The 21,479-nt window shown below is 38.7% G+C and overlaps 1 protein-coding gene, 2 long non-coding RNA genes and 1 other non-coding gene across 7 annotated transcripts in view; 3 read left to right on the forward strand and 1 right to left on the reverse strand.

The window, feature by feature from the left end:
* Nucleotides 1–236: 236 nt before the first annotated feature.
* On the forward strand, nucleotides 237–309 carry trnav-uac (transfer RNA valine (anticodon UAC)). Its single transcript has one exon. It is a non-coding gene; the product is annotated as a tRNA-Val (tRNA).
* A 4,619-nt stretch (nucleotides 310–4,928) lies between these two features.
* On the forward strand, nucleotides 4,929–17,916 carry LOC106947199 (uncharacterized). The gene is made up of 2 exons (XR_001424941.1): nucleotides 4,929–5,955; nucleotides 17,029–17,916. It is a non-coding gene; the product is annotated as an uncharacterized LOC106947199 (long non-coding RNA).
* On the forward strand, nucleotides 13,982–15,213 carry LOC106947198 (uncharacterized). The gene is made up of 2 exons (XR_001424940.1): nucleotides 13,982–14,288; nucleotides 14,320–15,213. It is a non-coding gene; the product is annotated as an uncharacterized LOC106947198 (long non-coding RNA).
* A 2,530-nt stretch (nucleotides 17,917–20,446) lies between the features above and the next one.
* Nucleotides 20,447–21,479, reverse strand: part of qkia (QKI, KH domain containing, RNA binding a) — an 85,465-nt gene continuing 84,432 nt past the window's right edge. For all 4 annotated transcript variants that reach the window (XM_015032018.1, XM_015032019.1, XM_015032020.1 and 1 more), the window contains exon 8: nucleotides 20,447–20,679. In XM_015032018.1, the coding sequence (XP_014887504.1) occupies nucleotides 20,663–20,679 (17 nt within the window). In that variant the 3' untranslated portion in view covers nucleotides 20,447–20,662. The remainder of the gene's footprint in view (nucleotides 20,680–21,479) is intronic.

Consider the following 21,479-nt stretch of genomic DNA (forward strand, 5'->3'; position numbering starts at 1 on the left):
CAATTTGTTGATCCCAGGCTTATACAATTTGTATTCTATACAATTTGTTGATCCCAGGCTTAGTTTATGGACTGTAATGTGAAATTAGGCACAAGTATAAGTCTGACAGTTTGTTCACCAAGTTACTGTGCTCTCTGAGAGGATCTGTAAGTATTTGACATTGTTCCATGCCCATCGTTGACGTTAGTCTCTAACAAAATGTGGATCATCTACCAGGAACACTGCAAAGAGCCTGAGTTTCTGTAGTGTAGTGGTTATCACGTTTGCTTTACATGCAAAAGGTCTCTGGTTCGAAACCAGACAGAAATGGTTTTTGTAGGTTATGCATCTCTTGGGGTGCAGTGAGACAATAAGAGTCTTCCTCTTTTGTGATGGTTCATTTGCCAATCGACTTCAATGTACGCTTCTTTGAAATGGAAGCTACTTTACTTCAATTACCAATTGGCAGTTCTATGGCGTAATGCACTGTCAAACTCGAGGCCCGCGGGCCACATGTGGCCCCCCAGCATTTTATAGGCCAATGATTGACTTAAAATAGGTTTTGAGCATGAATTGACTACAAACTACATTTCAACCAAAGGTTTGTAATGCGCTTCCTAACCAGACGCTCCAAAGCGTCCGGTCCATAACTCTTCAACACGCTGTCAGCTCCGGTCAGAAAGACACATTTAGTTTAGAGACCATGAGATGATATTCAGAAAGGATTTTTTTAATTAATTGATTTCAGTTGCCTCTGAGACTAAATCTTTGCGTAAAGTCTATAATGTCTGCCCATGTGACTTGTTTTTATTATTTACCTTTAAACACTGATTTAAATATTGCAGTTTTTAAACTGAGCAGTAATTTTACATCCATGGAAACTCAAATGTAATATTTAAAATGTCAATACATAAAATCAGTTATTTAACAATATGAGGTGGTGTTTAATTTATTTTTAACATTGTATTTTTATACATTTATGCTAGGGGTGCCCAAGTCTAGTTTTCCAGAGCTACCATCTGCAGCTTTAGATGGATTCCTTCTCTAACACACCTGGACCATTGACTCATTATAAGCCTCTAAATGAGGGAAGTCAACCTTTTGTCTGGGGTGTTTTAGCAGGGATGCCCTCCTGATTTGTACCGTCAATGTGGCCCGTTGAGGGGGGCCAATATGCTGAAGTGGCCCTCAGTGAAACTGAGTTTGACACCCAACTAAAACTAATTTTCATCTAAAAAAAAAAAAAATCAACAAATAGTTATCAGTTAATTGTTTGCATCCCTCAGTCCATCTGCTCAGTACTCTCTCTCTCAGCTGTTTAGTGCTCCCCTGATTAGACTCAACTGGTTTTCATGTCACATTTAAGGTCTTCCTCATGTGAAGACCTGTAACTTTTCCTTTTTTTTTTCCCTTTAAACCCTTTTCTTCTGCAGTTGGTTCCTCCAACAACTACAGTTCGTTTCCTTCCTGCACTGACTCAGCTGTATGTGTTAGGAGCCTACACAGATTTCCCTGTTCTCACTGTGGGTTTGCCTCTTCAGAGCCGTGTGTAAGTACAGCAGCATGGTGCTGCATCACAGCAGACGGTGGAACTGATGTGGCTGTCAGCTTGAATTAGACACAACCCTCTTTGATCAGAGGTGAGCGGTCTGCCTGGAGAAGGTTCAGAAGAGGAGGAGGAGAGAGGAAGAGGGAGGAAATGTTGGGGCTCGCAGTGAAGGGCAGCGATGGAAGAGAGGTGGAGGGGTCTGAGGGGCCAGAGGGCAATGGCCGGTGTGGTGGAGGCTGGGAGAAGGGATGTGGGTGACTGGACATTTACAGAACTGATTGGTTGATAAAAACTGAGGTTAAGGGTTAGAGACCCACAGATGTTTGGACCCCAAACTCAAAATATCAGTTCTGTCTCTGGATCGCTGGTGCAGCATTTTCAAAGTCGCATTTGGGTTTCATGTTTTTACAAGTCCAATTAATCTGCATCCAATCTGAACAACTACAAATAATTTATAACTTCACATTTAACCATTCAACACCAGATATATGACCTTCTAGGCAAGTATAATTATTCCCAAAATGCTTCATACCCCAAGCTAAATTCTGTTTTTAAGTGATCTTTTAATTTTACCAACACATTTATGCTGACTGGAAGTAATGTTAATGTTTTGGAGCAGTAAGATTTAAAAGTTATTGTGCTGGAAAGGAGGAGTTCCAACCTCAAAGGCTTGATTGCTGTAATGCCAATTAAATAATTCCATGAAAGTATAAATAACTTTCAACATGCAATGCCTTTCTTCACAAAAGGCAGGTGAAGGTCCTTTTGCAGCTTTATTTTACTATTTGAGAGACGCCAGGCCTCATTTCCAATCAGAAGCAAACTTCTTATTTGAATAAAAATAGTTTTAAGTCTGCAAAATTAAGAATTTTATCAGTCAGACATTACGAGTAAATGTTTAACGTGCAGCTGCAGGTTTTACAAATTGTGACTTTGTGCTTGATATATTCTCCAGAATGTGAGAGAACGTCTCTGAAGACAAAACAGAGTTAGTACTTTTCTCAGAAATGCTAATAAATATGTCATTAAACATATTTTTATAATTTCTTTATCAAAAACATCAAGAGGAAAAAGATCCTTATGCTTATGGTGTCACTTATGTTTTTCTGTGCTTTTTCTTTAAGGCAATGTTTGAAAAAACTGTTTTGTTTGTTTCTTTAAAAACATCTTAAATGCTTGAGCTAAAAGAAGCATTTTTGACTATTACATCAGGCTTTACTGGTTCTGACTCTTGAATCATTTTCTCTTTTTATATGTAAACATCTCCTAAATATTTCATTAACTGTCATCAGTGTGTCTGCATGTTGCTGGTTTGCCCCATCATTTCCCCTTACAGACACAGAGAGAGCTGCTCTTAATAAAAGTCGAGCTTGAGTTTTAAAACCTCGGAGCCCCGCGGCTCTTCCTGCCGTCGGCCCCGAGGCTTCGCCTTTCTGAGGCCGGGCATTAAAATGCTGCTGGCTGCTCTTCCAGGCCGCCAGAGCTGAGAAGTCAGACGATGTTAGGAAAGCCAGGAAGAAAATGTTGGGAAGCAAATTCTCAAGCTAATATTACTTCAAACAAAACATATACTGTTTATGAAGGAGACATTGTGACAAAAAGTAAGTTATATAGGAGCTTTGAAGGTCGAAAGTGTAAGACGGGTTTCTAAAGTGCGGCTCGGGGGCCTGTTGCGAACCATGTACTGATTTTATGCAGCCCGCAACTGAATTCCAAAAATGATAAAAATCTGACTTTATATTGTTAATCAGGGTAAAATTATTACACACAAGTGTTCAATGACCAGGTGCTGATGCACCCAGATGTGCTTTAAGGAATTTATTAAGCTTTGCTCCTAAATTATGATTTTATTACAAAGATTTCACAAAAACAGTTATAATATTTTCAGTCAAAACAATTTTTACATTTTGGATCTATAATAATTTGCACATCCCTTTCCAACAAAAATAAATTGACTACTTATTTAATTAGATTATTGCAATTTAGTTTATTATTGAGCAGGTAAAAAAAACAAAAGTTTTTCTTTTTCTCCCTCATGTTTTTGGCCTGCAAGTCCTTATGGTTAGACCATTTTGGCCCATAGGACAAAAAGTTGTGGTGTAAGAAGTTGGTGTGATGGATTCTGGTCTGATGATGTGAAAAATAAACGTGCATTCGGAGTTTGCACAGTAAGAGCAGCTCAAATCAAGTTTGTTGGTTTAAAACAGCTTCATTCAATAAAATCAATAAAAAGTAAAGTTGAACTGAACCTGAGTCATAACAAAGATCTCACCTGTGATGCAAACAGTATTAAAGTTAAATACAAGAACTTTATTGAGGCAAATATCATCACAAAACTGAGAATATTTAAAAAATGTTTTTTACATAAAGTCACATTGAGCCTAGATCAAAAGGAAGACAGTTGCTTAATCTATGCATGATGCAACATCTTTGCACAGAGGATGCAATATGACGGAGTTACAGAAGCTCAAGCTGTTCACTGAAAGTCCCAAAGTTTTTTATTTTACATTCTTAACTTATAAATATAAAAAGTGATTTATGTGTGATGTTTTTCTTCCTTTTGTTTTATTGAGTGAAAAGCGAACAGAAAATGTCTGAAAGCACAAGAACCTAAAAGCAGCAGTCAGAATGAAGAGTTGTGTTCGTTCAGCCCATCTCTGATTTACTCTAACACATTATTTTGACTCATAAGTGTAGTTAAAAAGCAGAGCAGAAAGAGTCAGAGCGGTCTGGAAACACTCCGTCTTTATTTTCTGAGTTAATGGTCTGCGTTCATGAATACCTGCCGGGTCGGCGCTTTCAGATTTAGTCCAGAACCTACGAGACAGATTAATCCAAGAGAGAGAGAGAAAAAAGCCTTTTTAATGTTTACAGCAGATGCAGGCTGCATTAATTGCACACAGACGTAGGAAGTACAAATCCAGAGACAAAGCCTTCATTTGTCTTACTGAAAACACAAAAAAAGAAACGCTGTTTTCAGAGTTACTGTTTTCTGGAGGTAATTCGTTTAATTTGATTTTGTTTTATAGTTTAAATGGGGTCTGCTTATTCTGAGGAGGAACCTGAGGGAAGGTTTTCCTCACACTTTCTTCAATTTAAACAAAACTGGTGTCAAACTTTTGTGCTTTTATCATTTTAATGATATTAATAAATATTTCCAGAGGTCATCAAAGGTCAACCAGGCAACACATTTACACAATCAAATGGAATATGGTGCCAGTCAGCTGGTTTGTGCAGCAAAAAAAATCATTTCTGCCTTATAATTTTTATTGTTGAAAAAAGTTTCCAAATCAGTGATTTTGATTACAAAAAAATCATAAAATAATTGAAAAATGCTGGAGGGAAAATATGTTAAATATTATTTAATTTTAAAAATAACTTATCAATTTAAAAGTTTTTTTAACAGATTCTTGTGAATATTCGTTATCATTATATGACCCAAAATGAAAAAGAGTTTGACTCTCCTGACTTAGCTCAAACCATCTTCACATGTTCAAATGGCCTACTCAAAGTCCACACCACTTTCATTGAAATATCACATTGAAAAGCCAATAACAACATTGATGTAACACAAGGTGAAAAAGGTTAAAGGGGAGTAAATACATTTGCGACGCTGTGTTGAGCTGCAGCTACACTGAAGGGAAGTGAGGTTCGTTATCCCTCAGCGTCGGTCACTCAGCACTGAGCCGCACACCGGGGCATGCTGGGAAATCAATCTGAGCAGGAAAACAGTCGGTATGGATTCATTTACACAAAAACAACCTGAAACAAACAAATCCCACCCAGTTTCTGCTGCTCAGCGTCATTACAGCCTCAGCGCTGTCATTAAATACCTTCACAGCTTCAACCTGCAGATGATTACATCCTCACAGCTTCTTTTTGCGCAATTATCAGGAGCGGGAATCTGACTCAGAGGCATGCAGCTTGACTCCAGCTTCAGCTCACACCTGCAGAAAGAAATCTGTGATCAGGATGAAGTTTTATCATTCCACGCTTTTTGTGGCGGAGAATAAACGATTGTGTGTTTGAATCGTCAGAGTTTATCTGCAGAGTCGAGTCAGAGCAGCAGGAGAATGTGGTTTCTGAGATCTGTGCTCCACTGCAGCTGGGTTAAAATGTGTGTGTGCGTGTGTGTGTGTTAGATTGAGTGCTGGGCCAGAGTGCAGCGAGACACAGGTGTATTAAATTGGGTCAGCGTTTTCATTTCCCAGGGTGAGCACACAAACACACATTAACACCACTCACTGTGAACCCTGACGTAAACACACCTACACACACTTATACAATCCACATCAGCTCACACACTCCGCTGATAAGTCGGATTAGGAGTTATTTTTTGCATCGAGACAAAGATTCCTCCTGAATCAGACAGCAGAAGAGGAAAGGAGGCTGCTGCTCCTTGGCCCAACATGTGTGTGTCTGTTTGTGTTGAGTGTGTGTGAGGAAGTCGTGTTTCCACACAGTTCAAACCTCCGGAGAGCCAAAGTCAGAGAAAGGTCGCTTCCCATCAAAGACGCTCCGGCTTCCGTCAAAAAAGCCAGCGAAGTTTTCAGCCGTGTGCCCATTTTTATGGTGACCGCCCTTCCTCATGTTTACCTCCGCATGACTGAACTCCATCATGAAAGCCGCTCCACGACGGCAGCAGCAACAATGGAGGAAAGCAGCGGGAATGTACAGTACAGCGAAGCTGAACAAATATGAAAGACAAAGAAAAATAGCTGAGAGAGACTCAAAGCGGCACAAAGTTGGCTGTTGCCAGACAGTGGAAACCTAGTCGGTTCGTCAGCCTACAGTTTGATTCTGCATGAAGGAAATACAGCTTTGGAGTCTGTTTTGAATAAAAGAAGCGACACAGACATGAGAATAAGGATCTAAAAGGATGTGAAGCTGGAGCTGCTGACATGCACACAATGCAGGCGTAATTAGACTATTAGAAACATATAAATGGAGGCTAATTAGCTGAATATATAATCATAATCTCTGTTTTTTTGTAGTAGATGGTTGCGCAAGTCTGATTTATGTTTATTCATGCAAAGCAGTTCTTATGCAAATGAAAAGATTAAAATTCAAATGACACGTTTGTCAGTGAAGGAGGAAAATGATGACATTTCCCTTTTATTGCTGTTTGGGTTTGAAGCACTGAGTCACAGGTATTCAGAGTAAGTGTGAGAATTTGGGACGCATCGATCCACCTTTCCACCTCCGATACAGAAACATTTATCTGAGGTTCAGCATCAACCCATAACGATCTGATACAGAAAATAAAGTGCTGAATTGACTTAAAATATTTCTTTTTTTAACATAGATGTACTGAATTACAAATCTATTTGATAACTCCACCAGTAGACCACAGTGAGACACATCCATAACAGTACAAGCTTGATAAGACATGTAAAAACAACCAAACTTTAATTTGTTCAGTCAATTCAATTAAGAGTTTAACAGCCGATGTAAACTGAATAATAAAGAAACTAAAAAAATCGAGTGCCTACATTGGTAAAATTAAACTGCAACAAATGTTTCAGAAATGCATTTAGGAATTGTAAATATAATATAAAATAAATAATAAAGCATGAAGTTGCTCAGAGAACAAAGAATAGAATTAGACTGAATAGATCTGCTCTTAAAGAACAAGCACATTGTCACTGATACACGATCTAGAATTTATTTTTTTAATGGCGGGACTGATGCTAATATCGGATCAGGTCATAAACAGAATGCAATAAATCTGACAGTTCATAAAACCTAACTAAAAATTATCCCAATTTAGCTGTAAGAAGGAAGCTGGGTTTTTTATTTCATAATTTCTATTTTTTTCACAGAAAGTCACCAAAGATAAAATCGGTACATGACGTAAGAGCAGGAGTTTAACTGAAATACATTGGTACAGAAAATGAGGCAGAGCAGCGAGCAACTGGAGGTGGAAGTCATCATAAGAGAAATACTGGAGAGATTCAGAGCGACGAAGATAAGAAACAAAATAATAAACATCTCACAGGTTTTATGCCTCAAAGTTGTTCCAGTGCAAAGAAAGCAGCTAATTCGACTTTACAAATTCTGCAGAGAAGACCCAGAAGTTTAACAAGGTGTCTGATTTCTATGCATTATTTGAAATAATGTTAAAGTGCAGGTGCATGCATGCTCCTGAGGATCTAATCCATCAGTCTTTTTCTTCTTGTTTGGTTTTCTGCCACGGTGAATCATCTGTCTCCATTTAGCCCCGCCCTCTGATCCTCCGCCCTCACACCACCTAACTTCATGTCCTCTTCATGACCTAAAACTAATAGGATATTGATTTTCATGATGACTGGGTGTAAACACATGACTGTAGCTGTAGCTTAGCAAACTAAACTTGATTGATGTCCGGCTTAAAAGCTTTTGTTTCAGAGCTGCTAAACTTCTGGAGTAGATAAGGAGAGGATATTTCTACTTACTTGCATAAGAAATGAAATATGAGCACAAAGGCAGGAGGAAACTATGATTTCAGCATCAAAGCCAGCAGCTGTAGCAGCAGTAACAGAAGTACGGCCAGTGAAGCATGAGGCTTTGTTCATTTGAGTAATATGTGCCACTTTGTCTCTGTTCTGTTCTTCTGCCTGAGACCTAAAAGTCGATCCGGGACGATCATCCTGCCGGATGTTTTCTGACCTACTGAAGGAACTCCAGAGTTTGTTTGACATCCATGTCATCTCGTTCTGTTTTCACTTTCTCTTCTCTCTCTTTACGTTTGCACTTTGAGGAAGGAAGGAGATTGTTGTCCAGGTTTTGACCTTCTAGATGACCTATGACATGAAGGTCACTTTGATAGAGGAGACTGTCAGGTCAACATTACAGATGCTTAAAGTTTCCTCCCAGAATGGCTCACTGGAATGTCATCCAATGTGCACCAGCAGATCAGATAACAGTAATAATAATGTTAGTAATCCAGTTTAAAACAGCTGCCAAATCACCTTATCTCGTGCAAAAACGTCACATTGAAAGGCTCAGATTTTTTTATTATTATTATTTTTCTGGTTGACTTTAATAAACTGAAATGTAAATGTGCGTTTTTTTTCCTCCTGATGTTAAAACACTGAAAACTTGTGCACTGTATTGTAATTTTTAAACACTAATGTGTCAGTGTTACATTGTGAAGTGTGTCAGTAGGTGCAGAGGTTCAATAAGACTTTTCTATTCATTATAATCTGTTTGAGTGGCTCTGATAAAAACATTTTGGCAACAAAAGAACGGCGGCGATTTGAACCAAAATCTTACTGCAAGGAAACTGACTCCTCCTCCATGCAGCTGCTGAGAAAAATTAGTTATGGCAAAAAATCTGACACCCATAATTTGTGAGATGCATAATTTGAACAGTAAAATGACGATCTGTTCTGTTTGTTCCTCAAACGTGTCATACTTACGGTATTCATCCATTTCTCGCTACAGCGGGGTCACCTCATCCTGTTCGCTTTTCCTAGTTTGGCATCAAATCTGCCAATTAGAGTGAATTTACCTCGACGGGGAAGCAAAACGCTGTGCTGCTGTTGGAGGGGATATGAAGTCAGTAACACACACACACACACACACACACACACACACACACACACACACACACACACACACACACACACACACCTGTTAGACGATGTCTGTCAGCATTCAGTGACACAGCAGGCCTGCAGTATTCACACCTGTCTGGATCACTCAACACAGAAACGGAGCAGAAGCTGCGCTGGTGAGGAGGATTCATCATTTTGTCTAAACAGAAGCGGCGTGACGAACAGTTCAGCGGTTTGGCTTCGGTGTGTCTGCACGGGAACCGTCAGCCGAGCTGTCTGGGGTTTTTCTTCTCCACATCAAGACATTTGAGCCTGGAGATCACATCGCCAACAACTCATGTGTTTTCCAAGAGCTTTTCTTGGAACTGTGGATTCCCTTTAAAGGAAACCGTCACCTGTGCTCTTTGGTAGTTTGGTGATGAATTTCACAAAGTGTCAGAAGCGACTCCTACTTATTCCGCCTGCCCCCAAATAAATTAAAGTTGCTATTTTTTTTTCTCGATGCATATTCTCAAAAACAAAATCCAACAGTTTTACTGTCACTTTCCACAGGTGTCCAAAGGAAAAAATAGAGATCCATTCATCAACATGTGAGCCTGAGTCCTGCAACAACTGTGGCCTCTGAAGGCCTTCAAGTCTCGCACAGAGTGAGAGACAGAGAGAAACAGCTGCACGCTGATGAATGCCCCATATTCTTTCCACAGGAAGCAGGTTCATCTGTTACCACCCTTCCAGTCTCGCCATTCAAAACACACACAGGCGCTAACGCCGCTTCTCTTTCTGCCATTATACTCCCAGCTGGTCTCTGCAACAAATGCTCCTTTGATGCATCTTCCCGGGGGCCAACGCCAGCATCACCACCCTCCTCCTCTGCTCTTCCTCGCTACCCGCTTCCTGCATAACATTAAAGTCACTTCCACCAGCCCCTTCATAAACTGTTGCTCCCCACCGACCCATTCAGAGGCGGCTCCGCCCTCCAGCAATGAGAGAGGAAGACATCCTGCCGTTCCTGCAGAGGAGCCAGCGTGAGCCGCAATCAGACATCTATTTCCAACCGGCTAACCTATTTGTCTTTACTAAATATGGATAAAATACGTGCAAATGCAAAATATCTACATTTCCAAGGTGACAAATTGTGCAGTTTGGTTGATGTATGGCTTCATGCCAGAGCGGCAACACATAGGGGTGCCACAAAAAAGTCAGCAAATCTGTGTAAAACACATATTGCTGTCACCCAGAGGGTTATGTGAAAAATATTAGAATACTCAACATCTTTTTACAACATACGTATGTTATTTTATATTTTTATTTATTTTTTTATTATAAAATTTCCTTATTGCTATATTATCAAAAATTAAATCAATTATATTTTATTAAAAAAAATATAACTTTTTTTTATTTAAAGGTTGAGATTTCAAAAACATTAACAATTTAGAAAAAACAACATACAAATAAAACATTTTGATGGTGTTCTTGGCTTTCTACGTTCTTATATCAACACAAATGAATTAATGAATATAAAACCAATCTTTTTCTACCAGGGGGTCATTTTTGCAGGAACCACCTCTGGAGTCCAGCCACTTATTAATCTGCATCTCCTTTACTTCTACAGGTGGATGTATGATGCCCTCAACTTTCCACCAAAATCATTGTTTTCACAAAGTGAAGTATAAAATTACCCTCTAAAAAAAGATGTGGATGCAGTAAATCTCATTAACCCACAGTGGAGATTATGTGTGTTTATCAGGGTAAATGAGAAACAGCACTTCACATCCAGCTGGCGGATCCACAGGAGGGAAATCCAGAGCCCAGATTAGAGTGAACATACATACCTTTACTCATTTCCCGATGATAGGATTAAGCTTCTGTTTTGGGTCTTTAGTCCTCACAGGTTGTTTGGACGGCGGCAGCATCAGAGATTTTCAGGTTTGCACGTCTGTTCTTACCTTTCTGGAAGATTAGAGGCTGTCTCCTGCATCAGGCAGGATGCTATTTGGGTAACAAACCATGAAATCCGGTCATGATTATGGATGTCAAACATGTGCTATTGATTGCTACCTTCCCTTTTTAGCTTAGGGGCCCCAGACAGAAAGGATTATATCGATATCTTTCCGTATGTTTCTTTGACCTTTTGAGGCCTGACCATGTAAATTATATTCAGTGTTTGATGAATGGGGTGACACAGAATTAAGCTTCAAGTATCTTTGTTATTGACAGAGACACTTTATTAAAACGACGAGGCATGGAGAATGAATATGATGAATCATCAGAAGATTTTTCAGAGGAATCTGAGCTTACGTTTAAAATTTGATCAGGTTACTGATGCTTGCATATGCAGAGCCTTGAAAGCTTAAATTTTTCCACAATCTGTCACTTTACAACCACAAACTTCGATGGATTTTATGCAAAATTCCAACATAAAGTATAGTTTTGTTTTGTGAGGGAAACTGATCCACATTTTTTCCCCAAGAAAATCCAACAGCATTAGATTAATAAATACTTTACAGAAACCTGGATTTACAGCTCCAAGCTTCAGATGCTGAGTTGGTTGGTTCTGCAGGAGGAACCGTTTTTCTCTTTTCACTGATTGCATTATGGTTGCAATCATCAACCATAATGCAACTTTAAGGGTACAGAGTTAAAAAACGAATCTTGGCATCTGATTACGGAGCAGAAGTTTGGCATTTAGCACTTTTTACATCGTTGTAATTTTATGAGTTTGTACAGCTAAAGTTATATGGGGACTTTCAACGTAGGTTTTATGATAAGAGTTTTATTAGCTCACCTGCTCAGGGACTACAGATGGAAACTAGCTTAAGCTAAATCTTGTACAAAGCATCTTTTATTAATGTTTTTAGCACATTGCCGCCTGTTTTAAATAAATGAAACTAAGTAATACAAAGGCCTACCAGCTAAATCTGCTCATTTTTACCAACAAAACCAACTTCATCCACTTTTATAAAAACGCTTTATGCAACTTAATATTCACTCCTGTAAAATATTAACAAACAGAATTAATTTTAGTCAAATTTGTAGTTTTTAGACTGAACAAAAATGCAAATAGAAGCTAATTTAGAAAGTTTCCTGCATTTTAATGAAAATGCCACCACACTACAGCTGGATTCATAGGGAGAGTAAATTACATTCCCATAGACTCATTAGGCCACTTATGAAGACAGTTAGCTGCACTTCTTGTTTAAGAAAGTTATCCTGAAAAACACAATGTTGTCCGTCACATAAAATTCAATAAAATACACTCAGGTTTGAGGTTGCAATGTGACAAAATGTGGAAAAGTTGAGTGAACAAGAACACGATTGCAAGGCAATGAATAGACAGCATTCAGCTCAGTCAGGTTGATGTGTGGCTGACCTCTGCTGTGACTTTGCTGCATGCAGCAAAGATGAGATGACATCTTTGTCTCTTCAGCCCCATTTAAGCTGATCTTGCAGAGCCGTAACACTGCTCTGTTAACTTTAAGCCTGATTTATGACTGCTAAAGGTACAAAACCAGAAGAAAAGGAAAGAGAAAATCTTTATCAAGACTATAAAAGGCTCAATTTAATCTGAACTCTTAAGGTCAGCTGTTTGTTTTCCCTTTAATTTCCTGCTGAAGTGTTTCACCTACCTGCAATCTCACAGCAAATTCAAAGACAGGATGTCACGGATAAAGAAGCAATCATCAGTCCAGGTATAGCAGTCAGAGTGAAGCTCGAAAATATGTTTTTTTATTGCACACTTCATTTTTTATTTTATTTTTTTTGGGAGGGAAAGTGGGCAACAAAAAGTGGCAATACATGTTCAACAACCTCTGAATTTATTACCTTCAATAACAAAAGAAAACACACAAATAAAGGCTACTTCACATAAAAACAAACAGTTCCCAGGTATTAGTGCACCACTATATGAATAAGGAACTGGCAGTTTACAGTCATGCTAGCATAGGCTTCTGAAAAACTTGTAACACTTTTAACTGCATATGCATCACAGTTATAAAAACGAGACAAAGTAAAATCCAGTGGGGATAAACTGTTGAATCTTGTTAGCTCTTACTGTTAACCTGCAGTCTGACTGAACAGAGGAATGTTTGTTAAACAGAAGGAAAAGTCAACGATTGTTGGTAGGTGAACACATTTAAATGCCCTGAAAAGAACTGAGAACTGCGCCAGAGATGGCAGCAGCGTGCGAACGGCCGTTTCCTGCACACACTGTGGTCCAGTCAGACAGGAAGAAGAAGAAACGCTTCCTCAGTGGTGCAAACAGAAAACAGGAACTTTTAATTCAAAGTTTAATGGTGGAAAGCCTTCCAGTTTAAAATATATTTACACATTACCCTGAAACATTTTTTATGAGATAAAGGGAAAGACAAAAATTAGCTCATTAATAATAAAAAGGTACAAAAATATATATTTTCCAAATCTGAGAGAAAAAGGCACTTCTATAAATGAAACACTTTAGGCAGTGATTTTAATACAAAGCGCAATTAAAATATGACTGAAAGAATTATTTATTTCAGCAATTCAAGGGGAAATTCACTTATTTTATAGATTAAAAACAGACCGATTTATTTGAAACTGTTCTTTGTTTTAATTTGGATGATTATGGATTACAGCATAATCACTATAAAAAGTAATTTTTAAGGTAGAAAAGCATTGGCCGACGAGAATGAAGAAGAATGCTGGCTTGGACTTATTGGAAAGTTGAGTGGAAGGAAAACCTGTGCTAGATCACAGGCAACAGCATGCTGCAAAAATATAAAATCGTACCAAGTATTTTGGTCTAGTTTCTAGTGCAAATGAACAGATTGTGATGAGTGCTGCAGTATAAGGCAAACCTAATTTACAAGTAACTCATCAGCAAGAAGTCGGAGCTTGTTTTAAGTTGATAAAAACTTCAAAAAAAAAAACAGATTATTTCACTCATGAGAAAAATTCTTTTAATAAGTTAAATAATCTACCAGAGAAAGTAGTCATTTTTCAAAAATATAAAGAAAGTATTGACTCAAAACACACTCCTACATCTGGCTGAAAAGTTTAGCTTTGTCTTATTTAAAGTGTAATAAGATATTTGCTTTAAAAACTCGGCCAAAATACTTGGTAAAATTTTGTGTATTTGCAGTGCAGCTGCAGAATGAGTCACAACAGGTCATTTCCAAAGATGCTGATTGAGTACAGGGTGGCTATCCAAGTATATTGATAGAAAATTTAGTGGAAGGAAAAACAGTGTCAGGAAAATGCCCATTCAAGAGTTTGGAGGATATTCACAAGGACTTTGACTGAATATGTTGAATTAGATTTTGGGCTAATTCAAAACGTAAAGTCTGAGAGTCTGAATGAAGAGCGCAGAGGCTCAGAATCCAGCCGTGTTGGAGTCCACTGGGTTTCTTCAAGTCAGCACAGGAGTTTACTTTTCTTCTGCTTTAACCATCAATATCAACACAATTAAATGGTTGACATTTGTCCCTTTGTGTCTAATCTATGTTAAATACGAATTTCCCTTTAATTTAATTACTGAAATAATCAATTCCTTCTATAATATTCTAATTTACTGAGATGCATCTGTATGTGCGTCACAAAAATCAGAAATTCTCTGATCTGAACAAAATGGACGGATTTGAGCTGAAGTCGCTTGATGTCGTACGGAAGAGGAAAAACAGTGAAAACCAATCAGACGAGTAAGTCTGACAACCCTACATTCATAAAAAAAGAAAACATAATTCTGCTGCCTGTAATCACATCTCTGCCTCTGCTTGCAAGTTTTAAAGCAGCTGATCCGTCTTCAGATCAAAGCAACAATCTGAATGTTAATTTCAGAGAGGAGAGACGTTAGCTCTGATGTTTCTGTTGTTTCATTCTTGCTGAGACATAAAAGGAATCACTGCGTTTAATGGCAAGGTTATTTTTGCAGTGAAGGAGGGGTGGGGGGGTAGAAAAGAGTGTAAAACAAAATAACTCCGGAGGTGCCATTTGTTGTGTTAAAGAATCAGGATTAATATCGTTAATCGTTTGGTTGAGTCAGTGTCAATACCCCGAATTAGTGGAAAGAGGAGAAAAGCTGAGTGAACCCAGGGAGGGGAAATGAACAAGCAGTACTGGCGGCGCTTCAAATGGAAAAAAAATATATATATAAAACTACCAGAAAAACAATAAGTGGCGGCCAGCTGAAAGCCAAACATTTTCCACTGAAAGTCTGAAACACTGAGCTTGTTTTGATCCCAGAGTACTTCATATTGGCACGGTGCACTGGTGTGTGTCTAAGCAGCATAGATGCTCCCAAACGGCCCAGCGGTAGTTGTTCCATCAGTAAGCTGAACGGGGAGAAGCGCTCGTCGAACAGACAACAGCTGGAGATAACCGCAACGCCGTCGTTCCCGCGGGAACAACAAAAATGGCCGGCTTTAGACCGTCTTCCATAAATCTGCTCAGAGTGTCAGCTGTAAATAACTCCCTTTTTTTTCCATAAATGTGTGCTGATGAGGCTTTCTGCCCTGCACGTTCACAGTAACTTTAATCCCTCTGAGATGACTAATGTGAAGTATTTTTTTTTAACAGATTGTGATGAGTGCTGCAGTAACTAATGGCAGGAGAAAAGCTTTATCTGCTGGGATTAGAGCGGCTCTTAAAAGTGGACACGTCCCAGTTAGAAAAGGCACCGCTTTTATGGTGGAAAATAACAAGAGCCAGGAAAAGTTTTACTGCATTTAACAGGATAAATATCCTGAACAACTTAGCTGAAAAGAAATAGCTTAAACTATTCAATTTAAAAGGAGCATCCAGTCCTCCTCGGTAGGTGGCACAAAATTTAGATTCAGCGTTTTTATTTTTTTGGTTTAGACTGAAATATAGAATTCCTCTTTATCTTCAACTTTGCAGCAAACACCTGAAGGTTTTGGGTGAAAAATGACTTGCTTGGAAATCTATCAAAAGAAAAGAAAAAAAAAAGTAACCCCTGATCATGATGCCACCACCACCATGCTTCACTGTGTGAATATTCATTTTGTGATGCTTGGTTGAGTTTTTTGGAGGAAATATTAGAAATGTGGCCCAAAGATTATATTTTGATGAATCAGATCATAAAATCAGCTTTCATATTTAATTTTAGTCATGCTGCGATTTTTTGTTGGAGAGAAAAATGGTTTTCACGAATAAAACAATCAGTTGTGGTTCTGGTACTTCCTGTGCTGCTGTTGGCTTCCTCAGAGCCAGATTGGCCTATTTTCAGCTAGACTGTACAGGATATCAGTCACATTAAAAGTGGAAAACACTGCGATGACTGAGAAAAGTCACCAAAATCAAACAATTTGACACTTTTGAGATCCACATTATGCAGCTTTTTAAGAGCCACCCCCGACTCACAACTGCAGACCCTGATATAAAAGCATGTAGCTTACGCTCTCCTTCATTTCCTGCAGGGTTCAGTGACACAGAAGGACAGGAGGACTAAGATTCGTCCAGGAAGGAGACGACTGGACGCAGCAGCAGTGCTGGAACCGAGCAGACAGCGTGACAGCAGCAGTGACCCCCCCACCGAACCGTGCGCTCTCCTCTGAGGTCAGGGGTGTCCAAACTTTTTGTCACATTTGACAAAATCACAGTCAAAAACTTGTAAACTTAAAATTGTTCATGTTTGCTGTATTAAAAGAAAGGAATCCAGTTTTCAACTTATTTTGGCTTCACTTGACCAAGTTAAATTTGTTTAGTTCTAAAAAAGTTTAGTTAGGAAAAACTAATACTTTGTGCCGCATTTAACATTTTGAGAAAATGATGTTGGTAATGGTTGATTTTACCCTGATTACAAATAAAATGTCTCCTTTTGCATCAACCACCTGAGCTGCACTGCAAAAACACAAAATCTTACCAAGTATTTTTGCAGTGTGGACAGACCAAATCAGTATTGTTCTTGAACATAATCAGCCAAGAGCCACAAATGGCCCTCGAGCCTCACTTTGGACACCCCTGAGTTAGGTTGTGTGTGTGTGTGTGTGTGTGTGTGTGTGTGTGTGTGTGTGTGTGTCGGTGAGTAAAAGTCGTGGCCATACGCTGGTTTTAATCGTGTTAGTCCGTGAACCAGACCAGGGTAATAACAGTCATGAAACAGGTTAAAAACACAAGACAAAATCAGCAAGTTAGTAAAATTCTTACTAAGAATGTTTTATTAAAATAAATGCCAAGAGGTTAATAAGAAAAATAACAGCATACATCATGAAAACTAAATGCAAGCATGTAAAAATACTTATGACAAGGAAACTAATAAAGTCGCTAATGAGTTAAACAAGCTGGGAGTCGGCAAGAAAACCAAAAATCTAACAGAGAAGAAGGCAAAACTCCCCACAGGAGACAGGTTGAGATGGAGAAGAGGTGGTGGGAGGGCAGGGGGAGCTGTGGGTTTCATAAAAATTAAGAAAAAAAACCACTCAGAAACATGATTAATATACATATAAAATGAGATTAGAAAAATACATTATAAACCTGTAACAATGGCTGTTAATTACATTATCATACATGTAGTAGGCAGGCCAGAGAGAATACGGTAGGTATAGAGTCAACTTTCACCTGATGGACTTATCCAGCCTTTCACAATGACACAGCATGGTGGAACATTGCAGAGGGGATTTTCTTAATACTGTCAGATGCTGATTTGCCATCTCTTTCTCTACTTTAATATTGCATTTCAATTTAAAATCATAACACTGAAGAAGAAAACAAAAAAGGAAATCATAATAACTCATTGACCTTTTGGTGTAACAGCGATAGAGAGAAAACAGACTGCCGACGGCTCTGTTGGATCCCAGAATTTCTCAATTTCATTTTTGTTTTTTTCACCTTTCAGCAATAAGCTGTCAGTCGTTTCAACAACTGGAAACTATCTGAGTGTGAAGCAGGTGCTTGTTTCATTACCCAGCGCTTCCTTTGTCCATTAGAAATCTCATTACTGTACTGATAGTTTGTTGTCAAATTGACATGGAGATATGTGGACCGGATGACGCTGTTCAAACAAACGCTTTCCCGTTCGGTTCCCTGAACGCTGCGTATTTTTCTCAGCTCATCATCAGAGCGTCTCGTGGCAGACTACTTGGTTGCTAATGGCAGTTCAATTTGTTCAAGATACAAAGTAAAACCAAAAAAAAGAGAATAATTCATATCATCAATAAAACCTAAATTAAAAGACAAGATCTGCTCGTACAGCAGAGTAAAGGGCCATCAAGTGAAGGAAAAGGAAAACTTAAAATCATTTTCAGGAAGACAAAAACCATGGCACATATTTTAGCTGGTCAAAACGACTGCTATTCTTTTTGCATAGAGTAACTTGGGCGGCGCCACGGTGCGGCGGCGGAGGCCCAGCTCGTCTTTTTCCGAGCGTGTAACACTTGCCGTTCCTCTCTGCGCCATCTTAGTGGGTACTGGATATCCTTTTTTTTTCTTTTTTTGTTTTTTCCTTTAATTCGTTTTATTTTAAAACACAACTGGAATACTAAAAAACAGAAACCACTGTTGATAAGGCACTTTGATTTGATCCTGTCCCGCTCTGATCTCCCATGGTTCTGACTGCTCTAGTCTTTCCTTTTTCCAATTAGATTCCAGGCAACTTTTTCTCACCCACTCGCCTTCAGTTTTCCTCCGTCAGAAACATTTTTTTATTATTTTTTTTTTCATTATTATTTTATAACTGCAAGTAAAGTATCAAAAGCTAAAATTGCCAAAAATAGATTGATTTTTTCTCATCTCCAGCACCCTGTAAAATTATCTATTTTTTGTTCTCATCTGTGTTTTTATATGCATTGACAGATATCTACATTTTTATATATTTATATATATTTATAGATATATATATAAGACGTATGTATAAAGCAATTTGAACAGGCAGGCATGGCTTTCACATCCTATTTTTTCTTGAGATTTAAACAAAGGATCGTGGGCTCAGAAGCTGGACTACCATCAGAGGGAGGTGTGACACATTGTGGATGCACTTATGGATGGTTTGGCATATGTTAGGTTTCATTAGTAAAATAATTAAAAGAATAATATGCAGAAAGGTCAGGATTATGTCGACCTCATGCCCCAACTTACACACACATAACACAGAGGACAAAAATGAAAACTAAATGGAAAAAAAGGAGAAAACAAATCCACTGTAGTAGGAATAAATCTGCAGAAATTGGCCAAAAAAACAACAAAAACAATAAACCTCTTGCTTGTCATGAGTGTCTTTTCCCCTGGCACTTCACTATAATCGAGTAGCATGTAATTTTAGTGTTAATTGCCTGTTTTGACCTCAGGAAAATAAGAACAAATAAAACTGAGCGGGAAGGGGTAAAACTCCTGTTCCAGCTGAAGGCAGGCACCCAAACTAAAAATCACAAAGAGAGCCCTCTGCCAAACAGATGCATAACTGCAGATATATTAGTCACTGAAAACCCTTTGGCTAAATACGCACACAATACTTTTTTTTGTTTTAATCTTTGTGATCACAGCTCAGCTAACTCATCGAGATATTCTTCTAAATACATCAGGCACTGGATAGTGGATGTAGTGTGGATGGGGCCCACGTCCCCGAAGCCTCACCCCACTTTTGTTGTAGTATTAATTAAAAACACACACTCACACACACACACACACACACAGACCCATCAACCCAAGCTAACCCCTCCCATCACGCCTTTCGTTTTCATCCTCAAACGCTAAAACTCTGTTCTGACTTCCAGAGATAACCACCTGCTTTGTTTCAGTGACTGAAGCTAATTAGTTCAATCTGAACAGAAAAATTAAACACAATAAAAGTGAAAAAAAAAAACACACGAAAGAAAAGCATTAAATCAAGACAGGAAAAAAAACATAAATCATAAAAAAAGCTCTTTTTGCAATCATTTTAGCCATGCTTTAAAAAAAAAATAAACAGACAGGAAGCCATTTAGAGGGGCACACCCAGAATGTGTCAGCTCATAATTACAAGCTCAACAACTGAAATACATGTTGGGGGGGTTTGGTAAAAAAATGACAGAAATTAAACACGTTAATGCAAGTGAACGTTCCCGTTCCTTCTGTTTCTTTCTCCGCTGCGGCAGACGGGGGTCTGAGGGGCGGGCGGGGCAGGTGGGGTGTTGCTAAAGGAAAGTTTGGGGCAATTTGTGGGTGATCCCTCCAAAACCAAAACGGTCTGCGTCTCAGACTGGAGATGGAGAGCGAGTGAGGTCACCTAATCAGAGTAATTAAAGGCGGGTGGGTTCGGGGGTTCTTTATTGCTTTATAATTCAGTGCAGATTCATGAGTAATACCACAAACAGATCCGCCCGGTGCGTGATTCATGAGGAAAAAGAAAGAGAACGAATGGGAACTGAACTAATGAACAGAGGAAAAAAAAAATAAAATGAATAATCCACAGCTGTGTTGGGTTTTTTTTTGTTGTGTTTCAGTGAAGAGTCTGCGTTGGTTTCTATCTTTTTGTCAGAACGTGTTAGGGTAACTGTACGGGCAGGCGCCTCTCTCTCTGCCACTTGCGTCCGAGAGGCTAGCAAAAGGCAATTACCAGTTAACTGATCAGCAGGCAGGCTTGGGGCGGCTCGTCATTGGGTGAAGAGTTCAGAGGTCAGAAGGTCATGTGTTAGTTGCCGGTGGCGGCTAGGTGGTTAGAAACAAAAACAAAAACAAACAGAAACAAAAAAAGATAGAAAGGATATTAGTGTCAGCAAGAAGAGACTGGAATGACATCATTTTAACAATAAAATGAATGCAATCTCACATGTGGCCCCTCCCAACCCGCTGCTATGAGGTGAACCTAGCCTGAGAGTCATGATGCTGCTAAGCCACACCCCCTGATTCAGGTCGCTAGGCGGTCGGTTTAATTTAAGCGCACACTGCCCCCGAAACCACAAAACAGAAGCAAAGAAAAGCCGAACCAAAAAAAATTAAATAAATTAAATTGAAAAAAAAAGACAAAGAAATGAACAAAAATCTAGTGTTTTAGTGTCTTTCACAAACAGTGTGATTAGTGGTAAGCTGATCAAAGTAACTAAAGTTACGAGGTGCAATAAATAGAAGAATCAATGCTTTCTGATTCTCTCTCTTTTTATTTCGCAGTATATTTTTATAGAATATAAATATACACAAAACCATAAATACATTTGATATAAAATGTTCCAAATATAAAATGACAGTACCTCATGTACAACTGAAATATCAAAAAAAAAAAAGAAAAAGTATTTAGCTTTTTTTTCTCAATATATTTGCAATACACTGCAGAGAACGCAAGCTACCTCAGCTAATGTCTGCGCGCGTCTATCTTTTCTAGAAAAATAATAAAGAAATTTAAATCCCGTAGGTGAAATGGTGGCTGGCAGCAGCGCAGCTACTCGTCTCTCAGATACAGGATAGAAAAGCTCCCCTTTGTCTTTGCTCCTTATGAGGAGAGGAGATAAATG

This window comes from Poecilia latipinna, unplaced genomic scaffold (assembly GCF_001443285.1).
Source record: "Poecilia latipinna isolate Pla-1442-1.1 unplaced genomic scaffold, P_latipinna-1.0 Scaffold228, whole genome shotgun sequence".
Lineage (NCBI taxonomy): Eukaryota > Metazoa > Chordata > Actinopteri > Cyprinodontiformes > Poeciliidae > Poecilia > Poecilia latipinna.